General features: G+C 48.5%; 1 protein-coding gene across 3 annotated transcripts in view; it reads right to left on the bottom strand.

The window, feature by feature from the left end:
* Positions 1 to 22647, bottom strand: part of TMEM255A (transmembrane protein 255A) — a 54788-nt gene that overhangs the window by 13610 nt on the left and 18531 nt on the right. For all 3 annotated transcript variants that reach the window (XM_074962553.1, XM_074962554.1, XM_074962552.1), the window contains 3 exons: positions 9614 to 9703; positions 1744 to 1806; positions 570 to 658 (listed from right to left, as the gene is read on the bottom strand). In XM_074962553.1, the coding sequence (XP_074818654.1) occupies positions 570 to 658; positions 1744 to 1806; positions 9614 to 9703 (242 nt within the window). The remainder of the gene's footprint in view (positions 1 to 569; positions 659 to 1743; positions 1807 to 9613; positions 9704 to 22647) is intronic.

Here is a 22647-nt window from a genome sequence, read left to right as displayed (position 1 = left end):
TGTAAAGTGGGGATAATACTTGCCATCCTCATCGCGAAGGTGCCAGGCTCCACCCATTCACATTTATGTAGCACACTGAGATCATCAGATAAAAGGTACCATAGGGGAGTAGCTTGGTAATTAACCTTTTGAACATACTGAAAGACTAGATGTCAGAGTAGCAGCCATGTTAGTCTGTATTCGCAAAAAGAAAAGGAGGACTTGTGGCACCTTAGAGACTAACAAATTTATCTGAGCATAAGCTTTCGTGAGTGAGCTGTAGCTCACGAAAGCTTATGCTCAGATAAATTTGTTAGTCTCTAAGGTGCCACAAGTCCTCCTTTTCTTTTTGAAAGACTAGACTATCTTATGGCAGCTTTACGTGATCCAACTTCCATTATAATACGGTAGGGTTGCTACCTGAAGTAATAATGCGATATCTATTTCTATAATAGCTATAATTAACCAATCCTATATATAGCTCCTACCATATCCTGTAGGAGTCCCTAACCTCTTTAAACAAGAGCAAAGCAATGTATCCCATATTTGCTCTTGGCATGGATGCTGAATGCTATTTTTAGTTTACTCACTTTCCACAGTTGTATAGGTCACAGCAGAAGCAGGTGTTGGTTTTTATTTTAGGTGTGCAAGGTCCCCGGCGCTGTGGATTACAGATCCCCTGCGTGAACACAAAGAGAAGGGGGATACAAGGAACCCAGGAAAAGACGAGCAATGGCCTTCGGTCCTGTTTCTCTGAGGCTTGGTCTATGCACAGATTTTGTACCAGTATAACTATGTTGGCTGAGGGGGTGACTTTTTACTGATATAGTTCTACTGGTACAACCCCTAGGCCAAGACCATGACATGGTGGCGAACGCTGGATGGTTACTGGATACAGGTGCGTGTGTCCATCCGATCTCGGTTATTGCCAGGCTTACTCTGGAGATGTCACCTCTCTGGGGCCAGCGAGATTCGATCTTCTCCTTGTCACTGCTCCAGCACCGACCACTGCCCATCCTGCACCCCAGACAAGTGCTGGGGGGACATTGCAGTTGGGGAGGGGGAGCCAGGGAAGAAAAATGGATTTTGCTGGCAGGCTGATTGTTTTTATTCAGCAGCTCCTGAAAGCGGCCCAGCTATTTGGAAGGAAAGTCCCAGAGGATGCAGAGCAGCGCGCAATACACTTGATTTATCACACAGGTTTCACCCACTCCATGTGATTGTAGATGTTCCCCCCTTTTTAGGGAACACATTTCTCTGTCAGAAGGTGTCCCAGTTTGGGATGGGGAGCTGCTTATCTTACAGCTGGGCAGAGCTGTCCTTCACTTTCCCCCGGTCAGTGTTTGCCATGGAAACGCTGGCACAGTTGCCTCTGCCTCAAATGTTGACCTGCTGAGGGCCGAAAAGGCTACACAAATGGACACGTGTGTCCTTCACCTCCTTCACAACGGACTCCAGGCTTGCTCGCTCTGGTCCCCAACCCTAGTTCCAGCACGCCCCACTCCTAAATGCCCCCTCTAGTCCCCGCTGTGTTCCAGCGTACCCTTCTCCACTGCTGTGCTCCCCGACAATCACTGGAGCCTCACGCTCCTCCCTCTCCAAGACCCCAATGCTGAGCCCTTCCCAAAGTCCTGCTCTCCTGTGCATGCAGGGAACGAATGAATCCATCCTGGGGGGGCTCTGTCCCTGACTGGTCTGCAGGGCACACACCTCCACGCCACTGCCAGCCCTGTTAGAAAGCGATGCCACCAAAACCGCTCTCACCTCGGGTGGAGTCGTACTTTTGGAATAATACTGACATCGGCCTGCGTACAGGGGCCTAAGATCCTGCAGAAGAAAACAAGCAGTTTAGCATATCATTCAAAGCCAAGCCAAGGTTCAAATCTAGCACACTGTCACATATCTGAGCAGGGAGGACGGGCCAGGCTGGGCAGGATTTTCAAAAGAGCACCGTGCCCACACAGGCAACGGAGTGAAGGGGCCAGCTTTGCAGAAGCGCTTAGCACCCAGCAGCTCCTGTGGAAAACTGTTTGAAAATCTGGCCACGGAGGCGGGTATGTCTTCACTGCAGAGTCAACCCAAGTGAGCAGCACACAGGCCTAGGTTAGCCTAGCCCAGGTGTGAGCAGCCACGCTGTAAAGCCATAACTGCGTTCCTGTGTCCTCACTCGGGGCTGCACTCAGCCCTGTGCATCATGTGACATCAAACTGACACCCACATGGATCATCGGCAGGGTTAGAACCTTTAAATCCCACCGCACGCACCATTGCCTCTTGAGCTAAGGGAGTCAACGACAGCAGTAGTAGGTTCTTCTTCGAGTGATTGCTCGTATCGCACCAATTAGGTGCGTGTGCCGTGTGCATGGTTGCCAGAAAGTTTTCCCCCTAGCAGCTCCCGTTGGGTCGGCTGTGGAGCCACCTGGAGTGGCGCCTTCATGGCGCTCAATATACAACCCTGCCGACCCGGCGCCTCCTCAGGTCCTTCTTACTGCCAGTGACGGTCATTGGAACTGTGGTGACTTGCTTAGCAAGCTCTCCTCGTTTTCCCTAGCTTTCAGTTAGTTTACTTTAGTTATTCCAAGCCTCATTATGTTTAGTTTTAGTGTTTTCGGTTGTTACAGCAGATAGCTGTTGGGAGTGGGGGGTCTTCCCCTTCACCCCGACCGCGTTCCCCATGGTGACTTGGGGTATGCCTAAGTCCCAAGGGTTCAAACCCTGCAAGTCCTGCAACAAGCCCATGCCAACAGGTGACCCCCACGACGCTTGCTTGAAGTGTCTGGGGGAAGCATACCAAGCGGACAAGTGCGGGATTTGTAAAGCGTTTTGCCCCAGAACAAAAAAGGAGCGAGACTTTTGCCTCAAGCAGCTCCTTATGGGGGCAGCACTTAGACTGCAACCTACATTGGCGCGGCAAGACTCGGCACCGAGCTCATCAGTGCACAGTGCCCCGGTGGCTGGGCTAGAAGCGGCACCGTGGGAGGACTCTGGGAGAGATCCGCGGCATCACCGCTTCCCAGTGCCAAAACCGGTGGGATCGACCCAGCACCGGTCCCACTCCCTGATGCAGAAGCGGCACTGGAAGCAGGGGAGGAGTGGATCTCCGACTCTGAGACCCACCCCTTTGGAACGAGCCAATGGGGACTGCCACGGGACTGTCGAGTCCGGTGCCGTTGGACACCCCGAGCTAGGTCATTGAGGAGGTGGAACTGCCATCCACTCCGGGCACGTTAGATGCCATGAGGGACCTCATTACCATGACGGCACCACGGTCCTTCGAGCCAAACCTCCGTGGCAACGTCTAGAGGCAAACCGGCGATGCTTCGTCCCTCAGCGCAGCCGGTGGAATGATGGCACCGCTCTGAGTCCCGGTAATCGCGGCACTGGTCACGCTCGTGACACCGGTCCAGGTCGTGCCAGCGCTCCCGATCATGACGCTGATGCTCACACCGATCCCCATCGTGCAGCAGGTCCCACTCCCAGCACCGGTCATCCCGGCACTGGTCAGTGTCCCCGCACAGACCCCGAATCTCAGTACCGCTCCCCAGCCTCGCGGCACCGCTCCCCAGCCTCACAGCACCGCTCTCCAGTCCCGCTCTGCTCAGCACTGCCCTGGCCATCGTGGTCCTGGTCTCTGTCTTCAGACTTGGAGACAGAGTCTAGATACTCAGAGCAGGGCCGGCACCGGTCAGGGCATGGAAGGCACCCTGACATGGGGCCTGCACACCGATGGACACACCAGGCTCAGGGCACCCACTCCAAGGGTTCCCGTTTGGCGGCCTCTGAACTGCTGGTACTGGATGCATCAGCCAGTCACTCCACCCGTAGGGGTGCCAAGGAGATACTGGTTGCACTACCTCCCCTGGAACCAACCCCAGTTTCTGAGCCTGATCCAGGTGTGGTTGGCCCTGACAGAGAGGAGGGACAGGAGGCCCCTGGAGACCAAGAGGGTCAGGAGGACCCTGTTCCCCCATTAGCCTCCTCATCATCCTCCCTGGATGAGGTGGTTGCAGGCACCTCCGTCTCTGGACCGCCTCCCATAGAGGCCTCCCATAGCCGTGCCCACCAGGACCTCCTTCGCAGGGTGGCACGAAATATGGGCCTGCAGGCCGAGGAGATGGTGGAGTCGGAGGACCCGATGGTTGACCTCCTGGCCCAGGAAGGCCCGTCGAGGGTGGCTCTACCCCTCATCAAGACTATACAGGTCAATGCTAAGACCATTTGGCAGACCCCGGTCTCCATCCCTCCCACCGCGAAGGGTGTGGAGAGGAAGTATTTCATCCCATCTAAGGGGTACGAGTACCTCTTCACACACCTGCAGCCTGGCTCATTGGTGGTGGCTGCAGTAAATGAAAAGGAGAGGCAGAAGCAACAAGCCCCAGTGCCTAAGTCCAAGGGCACCAAGCACCTAGACTTATATGGCCGCAAAGTGTATTCCTCGTGGAGGTTACAACTCAGGATTCCCAGCCAGCAGGCAATTCTGAGAAGATACAGCTTCAGCTCCTGGAACTCGATGCTCAAGTTTAAGGAGCAAGTGCCAACAGAGTCCAGGGAGCAGTTTGGAGTGATAGTGGAGGAGGGCAAGGCGGTGACGCAGGCCTCACCAGACGCTGCAGACTCAGCGGAGCGCGCCTCGTCCTCACCATGAGCTGTAGCTCATGCCTGCAGGCATCGGGCCTTCCGCCCGAGGTTCAACAGACCATGCAGGATCTGCCTTTTGATGGAGCGGGCCTGTTCGTGGAGCAGACTGACTCTAGGCTGCATAGCCTAAAAGACTCCAGGGCGACCATGAAACCCTTGGGTAGGCACACGCTGGCAACCCAACGCAAACATTTCAAGCCTCAGCAGCAGCAGTGCTCCTATCCTCTTCAGCCAAGGCAGGACTTTTCTGGGAGATGGGACAGGAATGGCAGACACAAGTCTTCCTGCCCCCCGCCCGGGCAGGGGCAGGGCCCGACTAAACCATCATCAGGTTTAAAGCAGGCCTTTTCAAGGTTCACCTGAGGACAGTGCATCAGCCACAATTCCGGATCCTTCCCCATCTTTCTTGAATAATCTGTCCCACTTCTACCGTGCCTGGTCCCAAATAACTTTGGACCGCTGGGTTCTCCATACAGTAGAAGTGGGATATTCTCTCCAATTCTGCTCCTACCTCCCCGCCACCCCCCTTCCCCATCCCTCTTCAGGGACCCCTCTCACAAGCAACTCCTTATCCAGGAGGTGCAGGGGCTCCTCGCTATGGGAGCGGTGGAGGAGATTCCTCAGGAGCTCAGGGGCAAGGGGTTCTATTCCTGATACTTCCTAATCCCCAAGGCCAAGGGGGGGTCTGAGACCCATTCTAGATCTGCGAGAACTCAACAAGTTCATGGTAAAGTTGAAGTTCCCCATGGTCTCCCTGGGTACAATTATCCCTTCTCTGGATCCGGGAGACTGGTACGCTGCCCTCGATATGAAAGATGCGTACTTTCACATAACCATTCGGCCTGCACACAGATGATTCCTATGGTTCCTGGTTGACCACAAACATCATCCATTTATGGTCCTTCCATTTGACCTTTCTACAGCCCCCCACATGTTCACCAAGTGCATGTTGGTTGTGGCCACTTTCCTCCGTTGGAGGCAGCTGCAGGTATACCCCTACCTCGACGACTGGCTGCTCAGAGGCCACACCAGGGGGCAGGAGGAGTCTCAGGTCAAATTGGTCAGATCCACATTTGAGAGACTGGGTCTCTTCCTCAACTTGAACAAGTCAACCTTGCCACCGACCCAAAGAACAGAATTCTTCGGGGTGCTGTTGGACTCGGTTCAGGCCAGAGCACTTTTGCCAGAGTCCCAATTCCAAGTCATGACGGACATCATTCAAGGCCTCAGGCAATACCCCACCACTGCAGCAAGGGGATGCCTGAGTCTCCTTGTCCACATGGCAGCCTGCACTTACGTGACCCAGCATGCCAGACTGAGGCTCAGGCCACTCCAGGTGTGTCTCACTTCAACCTATCACCTGGGACACAACAGCCTGAATTCAGTGGTCATGGTGCCGGGACAGGTGCTCGAGTCCCTTCATTGGTGGCTCGACACTCGGTCAGTATGCGAAGGAGTCCCCTTCAACAGCCCTCAGCCCTCCTTGTCCCTGGTAATGGACGCGACGGCTCCGGGATTGGAGGCGCATCTGGGAGACTGCCAAACACAGGGCCTGCGGCCACAGGACGAGCTGTCCCTCCATGTCAACATCGAGGAGCTGAGGGCAGTGTGACTAGCATGTCAGACCTTTCAAGCCCAACTACAAGGCCCGTGTGTAGCAGTTCTGACGGACAACACCACTGCCATGTTTTACATCAACAAGTGGGGTAAAGCCCGTTCCTCTCCCTTATGTCGGGAAGCCTCTAGCTGTGGGAGTTCTGCGTAGCCCACTCCATTCACCTGGAAGAATCCTTTCTATCAGAAGTTAAGAACGCACTGGCAGACCACCTCAGCAGGTCCTTCTGCAATCACAAGTGGTCCATCCGGCTGGATGTCATACACTCCATCTTCCAAAGGTGGGGGTTTCCCCAGGTCGATCTGTTCGCCACCTGGAGCAACAGAAAGTGCCCAATGTTCTGCTCCTTCTAGAGACACAGCCCAGGATCAATTACGGATGCACTCCTGCTACCCTGGGGAGGCCGCCTGCTCTACATCTTTCCCCCATTCCTTATCGTGTACAAGGTCCTACTCAAGGTCTGCAGGGATGAGGCAGAGATAATTCTGGTGGCACCAGCGTGGCCTCGACAACATTGGTACACCACGCTCCTGGAACCGTCAGTGGACGCCCCGGTCACGTTGCCTCTCCACCCCAACCTGATCACTCAGGACCTTGGTCATCTTCATCACACCGACCTGCAGCCTCTCCACCTCACAGCTTGGAAGCTTCATGGCTGAACTCCGTGGAGCTTCTGTGCTCAGAACAAGTAAGGGAGGTCTACTCGGTAGCAGGAAGCCCTCCACTAGAGCCATGTATCTGGGAAAGTGGAAAAGATTTACTTGTTGGTGCGACCAGCGTCGTACACCCCTCTCCAGACACCTGTACCTCTCATCTTAGAGTACCTTCTGTACCTGAAACAGCAAGGCCTGGCAGCGTCCTCCATAAGGGTTCACCTCGCTGCTATCTCGGCCTTCCACACAGGAGCGTCTGGATGCTCCATCTTCACCAACCCTATGGATGGTCGGTTCCTTGAGGGTCTGGAACAGCTACATCCCCAGATCAGGCAGCCTGTCCCCGCATGGGACCTTAACCTGGTCCTCTCCAAGCTAATGAGGCCTCCATTCGAACCGCTGGCAACTTGCTCTCTTCTCTATCTGTCGTGGAAGGTAGCCTTTCTGGTTGCCATTACATCTGCAAGCAGCGTGTCTAAGTTAAAGGCCCTTACCTCAGACCCACCTTATATGGTTTTCCACAGGGATAAGGTGCAACTCAGACCTCTTTACAGGCCTTTCTTCTGAAGGTTGTGTCACACTTCCACACTAGTCAGGACATTTTCCTGTCTGTTTTTTATCCTAAGCCTCATGCCAGGGCAGCAACTTGGTCCTCGGTGCATACATTCACCTCTCATTATGCCATCATCCAGCATGCCAGAGATGATGCAGCTTTCGGCAGAGCGGTGCTCCAATCAGTGATTCCATAACTCCGACCCTGCCGCCTAGGTAAGGCTTGGGAGTCACCTAACTGGAACTGATATGAGCAATCACTCGAAGAAGGAAGAATGGTTACTCACCTTCTTGTAACTGTTGTTCTTTGAGATGTATTGCTCATATCCATTCCAAACCCACCCGCCTTCCCCTCTGTCGGAGTAACCGGCAAGAAGGAACTGAGGAGGCGCTAGGTCAGCAGGGTCATATATCGAGCGCATTCAAGGCACCACTCCAGGGGGCTCCACAGCCAACCCGACAGGTGCTTCTAGAGGAAAAACTCTCAGACGACACCTAATTGGAATGGACATGAGCAACACGTCTCGAAGAACAACAGTTACGAGAAGGTGAGTAACCGTTTTTTATCATCCTCTATGTGGGTGTCCCTAGGACTTCTGGGGGCATGTCCCATGGTTCTTTATGCTGCAATAAGCTGAGCTGTTCTATGATTCTTTTCATGTGAATTGTGGGAGAACTCGTCTGTCGTTCCGGGCCCAGAGGGGGAACCGTGGAAAGGCACTGGAGGACTATCAGCATAGTAGTGGTTTATCCTGCATCCTCATTGCAAAGCAGGTGGGTTACCAGTCTGAGTGAAAGGCTCACTCCAACTCAGCCTAGATGCCAGGATGAGCCAGCTAGCTAGCCTGGGCCCTAGGGAGAGGGATTTTTGTATATGGACGGAGGGGGGGAGGGACTAGGAGCAACTCCCAACTAAGAGCCCAGGCAAGAGCAGGGAAGACATCTCTTTATTTAGGGAGCTGTTGGAAGCTGCGCTCTCTGAAAGATCTGGCCCAATGCTTATAACAGAGTGTTGGGGTAGGGGAATGGCAGCAGAAAGAACATGACATACTCAGAGGTACATTAACACTTGTAAAAGGTGATTTTCTTGGACAGGTACAAGGCGAAGCAAAGCCAAAACCAGGTTCATTAATCAAGATGCAGAAACCAGAGCCTGGCACTCTTGTTGTTCCAACTGATCTGCTCTCGCCATCGCATACAAACATTGGGGGGTTGGCAAAGATGAATCTCAGACTTACATCATTGTGCAGCAGGTAAAATCAGCTACTGTGATCCTTAAATAGCAGTGCTGAGATCAGGTCCAGAGCACCCCACATGGCCAGGATCAGCCAGAAATTAAAAACAGCTTGATATTTTTACCTAAGCTAATACTTTATGTTGCACAGAAACATGGAAGTCAGAGATGGAAAAGAAACCTACTCATCAGAGCCAGACAGACAAGCAGAGAAATGTCATTTATATTGTTGAGGGTTGGACCGCTTTGTTGTGGTTTGAGGCATTCTAGGGGTTCACTCTCTAAAATATGGCCCAGGAGTAACTAAGGTTGTATGGCCTTAATAACCTAATATACGCCAATATAGCTAATACATCTAAGATCTCAGCTGGTGCACTGAGCCCACTGCCTACCGTACAGACCAATACTGTCGTATTGTTTCCTTATGCTCCCCCATCTGTCTGTATCCATTTGTTGTCTCTTGTCTTATACTTAGATTGTAAACTCCTTGGAGCAGGAACAGTGAAATCACCAGCATCTATTCGATGGTATGTCTCCTTACACAAAGTTCCAGGTCACTAAACTCTTCCCACTATATCTCACTGCTACCCATCCAGCTGCTACACCAGAACAGTAACACATACAGAGAGCCCTTCACACTGATGTACTTTATCAGCTGAACCTATCACTTCATCCCCCACTGAAATGTAATTACTGCTCAAGTTAGGTGGCTGTTGAACTCTGCAGAGAAAATGAAGATCACACATTGGACAGTAACTGAAGAGGAATATTGTATCTGAGACCATGGCTACAGAAACACAGTACAGAGAAGACAGAAAAGCTTTGCTGAGTTGTCTTTTAGAAGGTATTTTCCCTTCAGTTCAGACATGGGATTGATCCACTACGGTGTGGAATGCGGAGAGCGTAGGTATAGCAGCATGCATGTTCCTTTGGAAATACTTACTATGTGTCTGGCAGCAAAGACACCATCGACTATGGCACAGCAGAACGCAGCAATGACTCCAAAACTGATGAAGACAATGGATGCAACTAGCTGTGGAAGGAAAACAAAGCAAAAGTATCATCTGCTTCTACAAAACATTTACTACTTCACACTTACATAAGGAGATTTATAAACCTATCTATCCCAATCAATAAACGTCCAGATGATCAAAGGTCCAAACACTGCCCTAGGCTGCACACATGCAGTTCTCACTGAAATCAATCAATCGGATGCACATCAAAAGGCAAGAGTTTGTCACTAAAGAAAGTTTTTGTGAATGCATCACAACCCATGTGGCAACCCGACAGCGAAACAGCACTTGAGTCTCTGCTGGAGAAGTGTATTGGGGATTTTCTGTTGTAACATAAGGGTAATCAAGACTTACAAGTGCTACACTAAGTGTTGTAGCAATTGATTTGCTCAACAAGTCAAATGTGTTGCTATTTTAAAATTTGCTGTCACACAGTAACACGTATTCCAGTTGTTAAATTAACAGAAATACTTGGGCTGTTTCCAAAGAGTTTGTTATTGACTGAACATGCTTGTCAGCAAATGACAGATTTTTCACTCTTCTTGGTTTCTAGACCAAGGTCATCATTTGCTGAGATTATAGAATTTTTATGGGAATCCCTACAATGGGCTAGATATTCAAGAAAGGATGCTTCCTATATAAAACCCTGGAACCAGAACACACGTGACTAGCCTAGGCCATCTGTACTACAAGACCATGTCACGTCTCTCTTTGACCCATCTGTATATGGTCTAACAGAGCTTGACACTGGAAGTTCTCTGCATGCAGGGTTCTGTTTGTCTTCAGTGGCTATTCTGGGCATGGAGGATTTGCAAGAATGGACCTTTTTGCTGTAAAGTCATCAGGGAAGGGACCATGTGCCTGATTCTCCTCGCAAACCAGCTCTACACCCGTGTGACGCCACTGCCTTCAGCAGAGTTCTCACTTAGGTCCGATCCTGCCACCAAATCCACAGAAGGACCCTTATCACCATGGCGAGTCCCTGTGAAGTCAGCAGAGCACTACGCAGGCACAAGTCTGCCTGCAAGGATCCAATTGTAAGATCAGTGCCTAGCTCCTGACTGCGAGTATAAGACAAGAGCGAGGCCCATTGAGAAATAACGAATTGTTTTACTGCCTGGTATTCAGCAGAGCTGAGTGAAGGATTAACGACAGGATTCCAGGCCACCCAGCTTTAGACTTTGCTACACCACAAGCCAGACTCATTGAAAGATTCACTGAGAGTTGCCAACCTTTTGAGCAAGCTCAGAGCTGATTTCTGGGCAAGTGCCAAATCCCAGGCCAAATTCTTGGTTTCCCTTGATTTTGAGCTGAAACTCGACCCTTTCAAATGAATTTCGCTTTAATTTTCCAGTTCCATTTGGAGCCCAACTATCACAGTTAAAGTCAGGAGGTCTGGATCCACACGAGCTGGATCTCCATGAAGCTAGACCATGGTGTTTTGCAAGGCTCCAACTTTCAGGAACAAGAAAACAAGGAGACGTGCAGTCAGTGCGAGTTCCTCTCTAGACAGGATCTGGCCAACTGTGTATTGCACCCTGCCCACACGGGGACAAAGCCCTGAGGCCAGAGGGTTGATACTTCATCCCAGTGGCCATCCAGGTTGGATGGCAGAACCGTAGCACTGTGTGTCCCCACGACAACGTGTCCATGTCTCAGGAGATTGATTCACTGAGCTGCATCATCAAGTACTCTAGGATTGAACATCTCCCTCCGCTTGAGAGGAAAGGGCTCAGGTTACCCAGCCCTCCCCTCCAACTTGCTGTGGGGAGGAGTTTCTTGCCTCCCTCTTCTGGCAGCTGTTCTTTCGCCCACTCTCTTTCTTCCTCTACTGGGGGGAGGGCTAATCTCACTTGCGGGTTTTCTCCCCCACATTCAACATCAGGCAAATAATCCCATCTCCAATGTGGAGAAGAACTGCACAGTGACAGATGCAGCTGTCCACACACACACAGTGGGAGAGCTGGCTGGCTACCAGCCCAATCCCAGCAAGGGCTGCGGTGCCCCCAGGCTGGCCCCTTGGTCCCTTGAAGGCAGTGACTTGGCTGCAGCAGCTGAGCATGAGACTTCTAAATTATATTATGTAACAACGACGAACCCAAAAAGCCAGGAAATTCACTGTTGACAATGATCTGCTGGGGGGGCAAAATAATGGGTTTGTGCCCTTTTTTCGCACTTCTTCCCAATGTCTAAATAAAAGACCTTGTTCTGCGTGTCTTTTACATGAGAAACTCAGGGCTCCTCTACCGTGTTTCTCCTGGAAGTCTCCATGGACAACTGGACAATGGGTAGAATGAGGACATCACTAGTGACAGTGAAAGCAGAGCCAAGGAGAAAAGATATTCAGTCAGGCTGTGGGTTTTTTTCCTTTTTGCTACCACCCGTTTCACTCAGTCACCTGACAGACATTTAGGAGAAAAACTCTCTTGGCTAATGAGTCATCCCCCCTCCACACTTTCAATTAGAGGCTGAGGAGCACATTCCAGCTCTCTGGTCCTCCATGGAAGCCTGCAACCCTAAAGAGGGTGGTCAAGACGGGCTAATCTGCATATTGCGAAGGGTTTATTTATTAAATAGCAGAATTAAAAATGTTTAAAATACAACAAAGAAATGGGGCGGGGGGGGGGAGAAGGGCCAGACACCCAATCTACCCTGCTTTAAAGATTATCTTTAAGGGTATGTCTGTCTTCTCTGGGGAAAAAAAAAAGAAAGAAAAGAAAAAAAGCAAGGTGTATTCTTAACTCACATTAGCGAACTCAGGTTAAAAGAGCAGCAGACACAGCAGCTAAGCCATGATCAGCTCAAGTTCAACCCCACGCTCTCCTACAGGCTTTAGCCAGTGCTGCGAGCCCAAGTTAAAAGCCAAGCTGCTGTGTTATTCTTACTGCTATTTTAACCATGTTAGCTAACCTGAATTAAGAACACTCCTCCCCCTCTCCCCAGCGAAGACATGCCCTAAGGAAGGGCTGGCCTTCTGTTGAAGGGGCTAAGAACGAATGCCATGCCTGCTCTTCCTAATGAACTGTCTTGGTTGGATATTGCGGCCCGAACCTGCCTGCCAAAGTGCCTATGGAAAACAACTGTTTGATCATCCCCTTGCCAAAATCCACTTGACTTGGCTAATAAGCATGGGGAGGGGAGAGAGCGCCTTGCTATAATATGAATCCCTCCAAGCCTTTTCTGCCCTCCTTTCCACTTGGTTTCACTTTCCTGCATTCCAGAAGAATGAGGCTTCCCTTTGGAAAGGCTGCTGGTGTATTCCATATACTTCTCTGCCCCAGGCTTGAAATACTGCGATTTTCTTTCTCTCTAAATTATCCTCGTCTCTTCAGAAGCCAGTTCAGTGAGTGTCGAGAGATGGGGAGGCGGGGAGGCACATCTATATGTGAAGGACTAAAAGCTGTTCGTTTTGTCAAGGTTTTGTTTTCACCCTTAAGAAAAGGCAGCCCTGTAGCCGGATTTATGGGCTACTTCAGAAGACACCGCTTGGAGGGAACTGGCATATTTCCCTTGCAGAACAGAGAAATGCTCCAACGGTTGTTTCCTATGCTTTTTCCATTCTCTGATGTTGAGGAAATCGGTCATTTGTTTACTGGCAGGAATGGAAAGTTGCTGTTGCCCATGTGAATGGGCTGCTTTGGTAGAAGGTAGAATAGGGGTAGCATGGCATTGCCAACACTTGCAAATTTACTGCAAGTTTTTTGGTATTGGGTGTTTGTCTTGAAGTCCCAGCTCCTGGAGTCACGTGACTACTTAAGACTCTCAAAATGTAAGTTTCTAACCTGCCTTGTTATGGAGAGCAACTTAAAAATGTGAACACCGGTCCTCAAAAACTAGAAGCCCCAAAACAACCCCAAATTATTACCTTTAAAATCTCATGATTTTTAAGCCAGCCTCACTATTTTCAGCCAGAAATCCCTCCCCTGTGACAGAAAAAGTCGTTTTACAGAGCTGGGATCATATATCCACCTCATTACTGATTCGATCATATCCAGTTTGCTGCTAGGGAGGAACTGAGGAGGTTAGCAGGAAGCTTAAGGAAGTCCTGAGCTCAGGTTACTGCCTGCCAAAGTTACCTGGAAAAGGCTGGCTTATTTCTTTATCTGAAACACTTCCTGCTGTGTCTGTCACAGCTCCACAAAACCAGCTTAGCCACTGAGGTGCCTCTCAGGGAGAGCAGAAAAATGCTAAGGCCCCGACAGGAAAGTGCTCATGCAAGAGAGACAGCACCGGAAGGGGGTTTCTTTAGCCTTCTGTGATCAAGAGACAAATCAGCTTCAGCCCCAGAGGTCTCCTTCCCATGTGAGGCAGGGATCAGCACAGAAAGCAGGAAAATCCAGGTTGGGGACTGGACGTATTTGAGCCTGTCGGAGTGAATGAGGACAAAGAACCCAGAATATGCCCTGTCTTGACCAAGCCACAGAATAGCACTTGTCAGTGAGCGTATTCACGAGGATCCAGTTACTTTAAATAACTTAAAAAGAAGAGGGCAAATGCAACTGGTTGCTGGGAGCAAGCAAGACAATCAGACAATCTCCTCTATTGCCAAGCTAGTGATGCAAGTACACAAATGTTCCGCTAAGCAGGCTGCATTATCAAAGTGATGATGGGAAGCTGGACAAATAAATATACACATTCACATGGAGGATGTTCACAAGTAGGGAGTGGCACATAGTCCATTTGCTTGCAGGGACACAAGTTCTCCAGAACTTGACTGGGGAAATTGACTGGGATAGCTATAGTGGAGTAATTACTGCAGAATAAAGTCACTTTTATTCCAGAATAGATTGTCTACACAGGGGAGTTGTACCAGCATAGCTATAGCAGAATAATTATTCCGCTATAGCTATGCCGGTCAATTTCGCAGTGTAGATAAACCCTTAGAAAAACCTTGCAGGTTGGCCAAATGTGCAATTGAGGCAGCTTAATGCAAGCCTGAAATCTCCGTAAGAGGAACATTAGCAGGGCTTGGAGCTGCTACTGGCTTAGGCTGTTAACTCACATTGAAATGACTCAAGCAGATCTGAAAGGAAAGTGGTCCAGAAGGCAGGAGATAAGGAGAGTAATGGGAAGTAGAGGCAACATGGGATGGAAAAGACAGGAAGGAGAGGGGAAAAGGAAGAGGAGGAGAATGAGATAATATAAAGGGAGTGAGGGGAAGAAGTGGAGGGAGAGGAGAAGAGAGGCTGGGGCTGTAAGAGGGAATGACACCGAGACAACATACGGTTACATTTCTTCTACAGGGAGTGCGTCAGAGAGACGCTCTCCCCAGGAAATGCTCTCCACACTTTCCCCATGAAAGCCAGAAGGTGGATTCTCTCACAGTGGCTCTCAGGATGAACCATGGCCAGGTCCTCAGTGACAGGCCCCAAAGTGCCAAGCAAGACATCGCACTGTGCAAACACTACACTGGTGTTTTTAGCAATCTGCACTGGCTGCCCAGCTGGAGTCTAAGATGTAGCTGTTGGCCTACACAAAGCCATGTGTAGCTGCAGGTTGACGTTAGCAATTATCCAGGACAGCAGATTTAGGGCAGTGGAAGGGAGAGAAGGAAGATGGCACCTGCACAATTAGGTCAGTCAATTGTTTATTTTCTCCCTTCTTTAAAAGAACTTTCTAAATGGAGCATAATGCCTGAGACTTTCTCCTGTCCCACAGCTAATAAACATGTCTGTTAGCAGCGTGCTAGCAGCATACTGTAGTGTTAATCTGAATAAGCCACTGTGATTACTGAAGGGTTCCTTCTGCAAATATGTACTGAGTGTCTCTCTGACTCCCAGTGGAACTACAGCAGTAATAGATGTTTGCAGGATCAGGTCCTAAGTTAGTAAACTGTTGTATTTTATTAGCCTCCCATGTAAACATTACAGAGTTTCATCTCTTCTGGTAGGAGTTCCACGGCCACTGCACAATCATAGTTAAAATCGGTACCCTGATCCAATTACAAGTTTTTATCTGGCAAGCGTAACTGACTACAGTTCCTGTGCATACAGACACAGGAAGGTATCTTCATGGCAATTTAATTTCTATCCTGATACTGGAGAAGCTACCCAGGATATGACTATAGAAGCACCATTAGCAGTTCTACAATGAAGGTTGTGCTGAGTTCTAGTCTATGCAGGGAAGAAAGCCCTTCTATTTGCCGTGACAAATATGTACTCTACACTATAATATGTGGGAGCAAGGGGAAGAGAGGCAATGGGTCAAATGCTTTTCCTCAGTGTTGAACAATTCTGCTGGAGGCTTTTACCAAGCTAATGCACTGCAGCAGGTCATGGAGAAAACAGTATTTTTAAAGCCTCACCCAGGCCCTAAACAATTCAGTGAATATTATGTTAACATGCAACATACGAACCATCCTTGTAAAACCAGGGGTGTCTGACAGGAACAAAGGGCCAGGAGCAGACACTCTCAGAACACAGACAGGAACCGTGTCCCACGCGCTAGCTGCTGCCACGGCAAAGTTGCAATCACCAGCCAACCTAAGGTCATGGTGTGGTCCTTGCTGGGGTCACAGATACCTTTTTGGACAGACCCCAAGGGCGATGTCCTGATCAGGTAACAAACCAGGCCTAGTTTACAGGTGAACATGAGATCGACCTCGCTACACTGCTTAGGGTACTGAAAAATGATACATCTATATTGCCATAGTTAGGTCAAACTAACCCCCAGCGTAGATGCAGCCAGGTCAATGGAAGGATTCTTTTCTTCCGTCAACATAGCTGCCGTGAGTCGGAGAGATGGATTAACTACATTGACGGGAAAAACCCCGTCCATCGACGTAGGAAGCATCGAGGCTGCTGCTGTAGCATAGACGTGCCCTGATAGGCTGCTCAGGGCTTCGAAAAAATGCAACAGAGCCAACTTCGAGCCACTCTCTTATTTTATAGGCAGCCCCATAAAGAATGCAGGGCAGGCGTAATCTGAGAATGCAGGGCAGGCGTGGTTACTCAGCCAGCGCCTGAATATCCTGGTGCTGCAGCACCATGAGCCAGCTGCAAGCAGCAGACAAGCCTGCTGGGGGAATGACCACATCACAAGGGAACGTGTTGCTCTTGCAACAAACGTGGATTGCAATAAACATGGGTTGGGCTAAGTGAAACAAACACCTTCATACCACATCAGACACAGAGGGTCGGGTTCTCTGCTATAAGCTAGCTCTGCAACATTTGTTATGCACTTACTGCAGCAAGGCATCTTGTTAAGGTGTGTGAGCCACTTTCATGTATGGGACTATCCCTGTACTCTGCAGTGAACAGAGCACTCACAAAATGGAGGGCTGGACAGCACTGGCTAGCACTAGGATCAGCAATGGCAGGTGCTTCTCCAGCTTTGCAAACTCACATTGGCCCTGGCCAGCAGCAACCCTATTCCTGGACTTCTCCTGCAGGGGCGGCCAACCAATGTTCCCTCTAATTTTTGACAGGCCATGTGCACAAAAAATTTATTCTGCGCAAATTGTTGTGCTTCTGTGCAAATTTTTGTGCGTGTGGTGGTTTGCCGTGCGCGCGGGGCTTAGGATCCGTGTGCGGGCGGACACGCGCACAGCTTAGAGGGAACAGTGCGGCCAACCGTGCCAAACTGTATTACTGGTTGTGATGAACGTGGAGGTGCTCGACAATGAACATTCATCTGCACTCCCAAAATGCGCAGGATTTCTGAGCATAGGATGGCCGCTCACGCATTCCTGGAATACTAGACGTTCCAGTACTTCCAGAGACGGCGTGACCCCCACCCCACCTGCGTGACCTCACATAGTGCATGCAAGGTCATCACGCTAAGGGGGATGGAGCAGCGCGCTCTTCGAAAAGGCATCCAATCCTGGACAAAACCATGTTTGGTTTTGTCTCAGTACTGGATGGGGGACAAATCACCCAAAAAGAGAGGGCCGTCTTGTTTAAAATTGGATGAGTGGCCTCCGGTTTGTTGGAATGTCAGAGAGAGCAGACAGTTTAATCACACAGACGTGAGACCTGTGATGGCAAGCCATTATGGCTGAAGGCGTCTAGCTGCCAAACAACGGAGCAATCATCCCTGGAGCAGTATCTTAGACCTGGTCTACACTGCAGGGTTAGGCTGACCTAAGCTGCCTGGCATCGACCTCGCTGTGGAAGTGTCTTCACTTAAATTTGGCTCCTGCCGACTTAAGTGCCTCCCTCTGCCGATATACTAACACCACCTCCTCATGCGGCGTAGAGTCACAGTTGAGGTAATTAGGTCGATGTGGTGTCAGTTTAGACACTGCGTTGCTTACATCGACTGTTACTGGCTTTCAGGAGCCATCTCACTATGCCCCATGCTGAGAACACAATCAATACAAGCCCTTGTGGTTAGGACACACACTGTTGACACAAGGAGCCAAGTGTGCGCACACGCAAGCGATTTAATAATTGCAGCGGCTGGATGCCGATGTAAGTTAGATCGACATAATTTTGTGGTGTACACATGGCCTTAGATGCTCTGGCTGGGCCACTGGGAAAACCAGTCTGAAGCTAAGGGAAGTCTTCACACCTGGGCCCTGTAACAAAAGCCGTTGGGCAATAGAATAATTGGATTCATCCACAGCTAAGGCAGGTGGGGCTTTGAGAAAAGGTGTTCCCTGAAGGGAAAAACGTAGTCCAGGAGACAGTGACACACACTGACTCTCTGGAATCAAATCAATGACCAGCCTGGGGCCCACAACTCCTGGGCTTCCTAAAGCAATGAGCGTTACAGGACCAGAGCAAGCCCAGTTTAAGAAGGAACCCATCTAACGTACCTAGTAGTGAAGTGTAAGATTGGGTGACTAAACATGCATGCCAGCTGTTTGCTGTTTTGAAATCCTTTTCTTTAATGCTTTTTTCCATTCTCTAAGAAACCTGCTTGTTTTATGAAGGCTGTCAATCATGTTTCCCAAGGGAAGAAATGCAGGTGTCTAGTCAGGCCTGCATGGCAATAAGTGGGTGGTACCAGCGGGGTGTCGTACCCAGATTCCAGTCTAACAGTGGGAAATTCTCCTCCCCGAGACAGATAAGGGCATGAGGCCAATCACCTGGGTACACTCAGAGACACCAGCAACCCCATAACTGTGACACAAATTTTGCAGCACAGAGATCCACATTATAGTTATGACTAAACCAGTCTCTACAAGTCAGGAGTGGTGGCAGTAACTTCCTTTGTACTCTTGAGTGGGGAAATGGGCCAAACCGACTAGCATCCTTTGGAGAGGATCACGTCCTAGAGGCTGGGTTCAGCTTTGCATTTAGTTTGAAGGAAGACTTCTAAGCAATGAGTGGGATTCACAAACCGCTATAGTTCCTACAGAGCAGTGGCTTCCAAATTGCTCTAAGGACCAATTTTTTGTGGTCTGCAAAGAGCTGGCTGTTCCCACAAAGCTAACCCTCTTTGTGTCGTCCACTCAATCACGTTAAAAAGACAGCATAGGATACTTTAAATGCCTTCCCCCACCTTAGTTTTCAGTATAAGCGATTACCGTAATTGCCACGGGGCTGCGACACAATTGTGGATGGGAGGGGAGTTGTGCATGAGACAGTCCTCCTGTGAAGAGATGGTCTACAGTATGCTACGAAAAAGTGTGAGAACCTGCTCGCCAGCCCCAGGAGCATGAGAGCATCCTCGAAAAGGCTTAAAGTGAATGTTCGGCAAGGTCCATGTTAGCCAAGGCACAAACCTCTATATCAGAGCTGGGATACTGAACTAATAGTTTCTCTTCTCATTTTAGCGGATATTAGGGGAACGTTGATGTATCTTGTTTCCCTGTCATTTACAGCTTCTCATATCTGTGGTTTGGATCCTTTTGTTACTGGATGAAAAATAAATCTTGTTTTATGCTACCCCGTTGGAGAGGTGCTTGAAAATAAAGCCATAAGGAATAAAGAGCGTGATCGACCCCCACCCTCAGATACACTGCATTAAAATACTTTTGCGTATGAAGCCTGAGAAGTTGATCATGTTTCAATTACAATCTGCCGCCCCACTTCCACCACCTACATTACTCAGTGACACTGCTCTATAAATATCTGATGGACATTTCACCCATCCTTTTTTTTTTTTTTCTCTCTAAAACATACCATTGTTTCCAGAAGGTTTTTCGGTTTTAATCACTCTTGGGCTGTCTGTAGGATTGGCACTCCCACTAGCCCCCCGTATAAATCATGCCACATCATTTGGCTTTAAAATAAATATTTAATCTGATTTTAGATTGATTGGTAAATACAGTAAGGCCAAAAAAGAATTGTGCATCACCCCTCAGAAAAGTGACTTATTAAAAATGATTTCAAATACAGTATGATAGGAGCACAGGAAAGACATGGGGCTTGATCGTACAGCGTTCTGAGTACCCTGGCTCAGTCCAGCAAAGTACTCAAACATGCACTTAACTTTAAGCACTTGAGTAGTTCCACTGAGTTTAAGGGGACAGTGCACATGCTTAAAGTTAAGCCTGTGCTTAAATATTTTCCTGGATTGGGCCAGAGTGCTCCCATGTGCTAATTTTTGCTTCTTAAAGACAGCCCAAAAGGGTTGTTTACATTTTTCTTTCTTGTTTTTTTTACCTTATAAATATCAGGGCTGACAACACTGGTTTCCCTTGGTTTTGCTGGAGGACTTGCTTGGGTTCTCCAAGGATGTACATTGTTATCTCTCAAACCTCAGCTGACGGGATGGGAGAGGGAAGATGTTCATTCTTTAACAAAGGCTTCCTTTCTCCAAAGAATTAATCAGGCATTGGAGTTAAATGGATATAAGCAAAAGGAAAACATAATTTTGAAAAGCCTGATTAAAAATCCCTTCCCTGCCCAACTTTCCCCTCTCATTGCACTTGTGATATCATTTCACTATTTCTCCAAATACTGCAGTCTTTCAGGTTTCATAGGACCTGAATTTACAAGCAAGAAGTAACTTTTTGTGAAAATAATTATTTCAGGCCTTTCCTACATGACAAACAAGAAGGAAGAAAAAAAAAAAAGGTAGGGCACAAGCTCATTTCCCCCCTTTTTTGTAGGTGTCACCTGAGGTGCATAAAGTGCTTTGATATGTTGGAATATGAGGTGCTACAGGGAAATCTCTTGGCCATTACCCTGGTACCCTGCTTTCCTGAACATTAAGGGAGGAGGAAGATGGCAGGGAGTTAACGTGTAGGTAGGTACAGTTATGGGCTCAGGTAGTTCCCACGTAAATACAGTTCTGTTCCAAGTTCCATCCTGACCTCTGACACCTTTTCAGTTGCTCAAAACTTAAACTTTCTCAGAACAGCTCCTGTTGGGCTCATGTCTTCCATGCTTCAACTTAGCTTACTTTTTTTTTTTTTTAATTTCAAGAAGTTCAGTACGGCAGATTGGAGTTATTCAGTGAAAGGAGTGGTCATTTCCCAAACATTCCTCAGATAAGCTGCATGCACACTGCTAACAACAGAAGAAACAACAGTGTTTCAAGTTCTGAGCATGGCAAGCGTGGAACATTCATGACAAACTTCTCTACGTTTTCTCATGCATAATCACTCCTCATGCAAATCTAAACAGCTAAGGCACAAAATGAGTTGCACCCAGCAAGGGACATAGAAGGGACTAAGACGACATTCTATAAATACATTCAGATAAAAAGGAAGACAAGGAAAGTGTAGGTCCTCTAGTTAGCAGGGAAAGACCGCTAATAACTGATGACATCATGGAGGCTGAGGTGTTTAATGCTTATTTTGTTTCAGTCTTCACTAAAAAGGTAAATTGTGACCAAATACATAGCACAATTAATATTAACAACAGAGGGGAAGGAATACAAGTCAAAGTAGGGAAAGAACAGGTTAAAAATATTTAGATAAGTTAGATGCATTCAAGTTGGCAGGACCTGATGAAATTCACCCTAGGGTACATAAGGAACTAGCTGAAGCAATCTCAGAACCGTTAGTGATTATCTTTGCGAACTCATGGAGGATGGATGAGGTCCCAGAGAAGGGCAAGTCATACCTATCTTTAAAAAGGGGAACAAACAGGACACAGGAAATTACAGACCAGTCAGCCTAACTGGAAAGATGCTGGAACAAATTATTATAAAATCAATGTGTAAGCACCTAGAGGATAAGAGGGTTATCAGTAATAACCAACATGGATTTGTCAAGAACTAATCATTACAAACCAACCTAATTTTCTTCGTTGACTGGGTTACTGGCCTAGTGGATAGAGGGATAACTGCAGACATCCTATAGCTTGATTTTACTAAAGCTTTTGACACAGTTCCACTTGACATTCTCATAGGCAAACTAGGGAAATGGGTATTAGACGAAATTAGTATAAGGTGAGTGCACAAGTGTTTGAAAGACCATACTCAAAGAATAGTTATCAATGGTTTACTACCAAACTGGGAGGGTGTATCAAGTGGGCTCCTGCAGCGATCAAGTCCTGGGTCTTGTACTATTCAATATTTTCATTAAGGACTTGGATAATGGAGTGGAAAGTACACTTATAAAATCTGCGGGTGACACCAAGCTGGGAGGGGTTGCAATCACTTTGGAGAACAGGATGAGAATTCAAAATGACCTTGACAAATTAAAGAACTGGTTTGAAATCAACAAGATGAAATTCAATAAGGACAAGTGTGCAGTATTTTATTTGGGAAGGAAAAACAAACAAACGTACAGCTACAAAATGGGGAATAACTGGCTAGGCAGTAATAGTGCTGAAAAGGATGGGGGGGGTTAAATATGAGTCAACAATGTGATTCAGTTGAAAAGAAGGCTAATATTCTGGCGTCCTGTAACAGGGTTGGCTGCCTCCTGAGCTGCCCCTTGTGGCCAGAGGTCAGTCTGCAGTGCCCTGCCCTTTCTCCTCTTTCTTCAGTCCCCGGGTAATTCAAAGAATCCCCTCAAGGGGTCCCATTTATTTAGTCTCTAGGTGTACAGTGGCCCTCCAGGCCCTACCCTTAGTTCAGTCTCTCTCTCCCGGTTGTCCAAAATAACACAAAGTCTTTGAAA

Source organism: Natator depressus, chromosome 9 (assembly GCF_965152275.1).
Source record: "Natator depressus isolate rNatDep1 chromosome 9, rNatDep2.hap1, whole genome shotgun sequence".
NCBI classification, from domain to species: Eukaryota; Metazoa; Chordata; order Testudines; family Cheloniidae; genus Natator; species Natator depressus.
The sequence above is the reverse complement of the archived record's forward strand: the minus strand, read 5'-3'. Positions and strand labels throughout refer to the sequence as shown.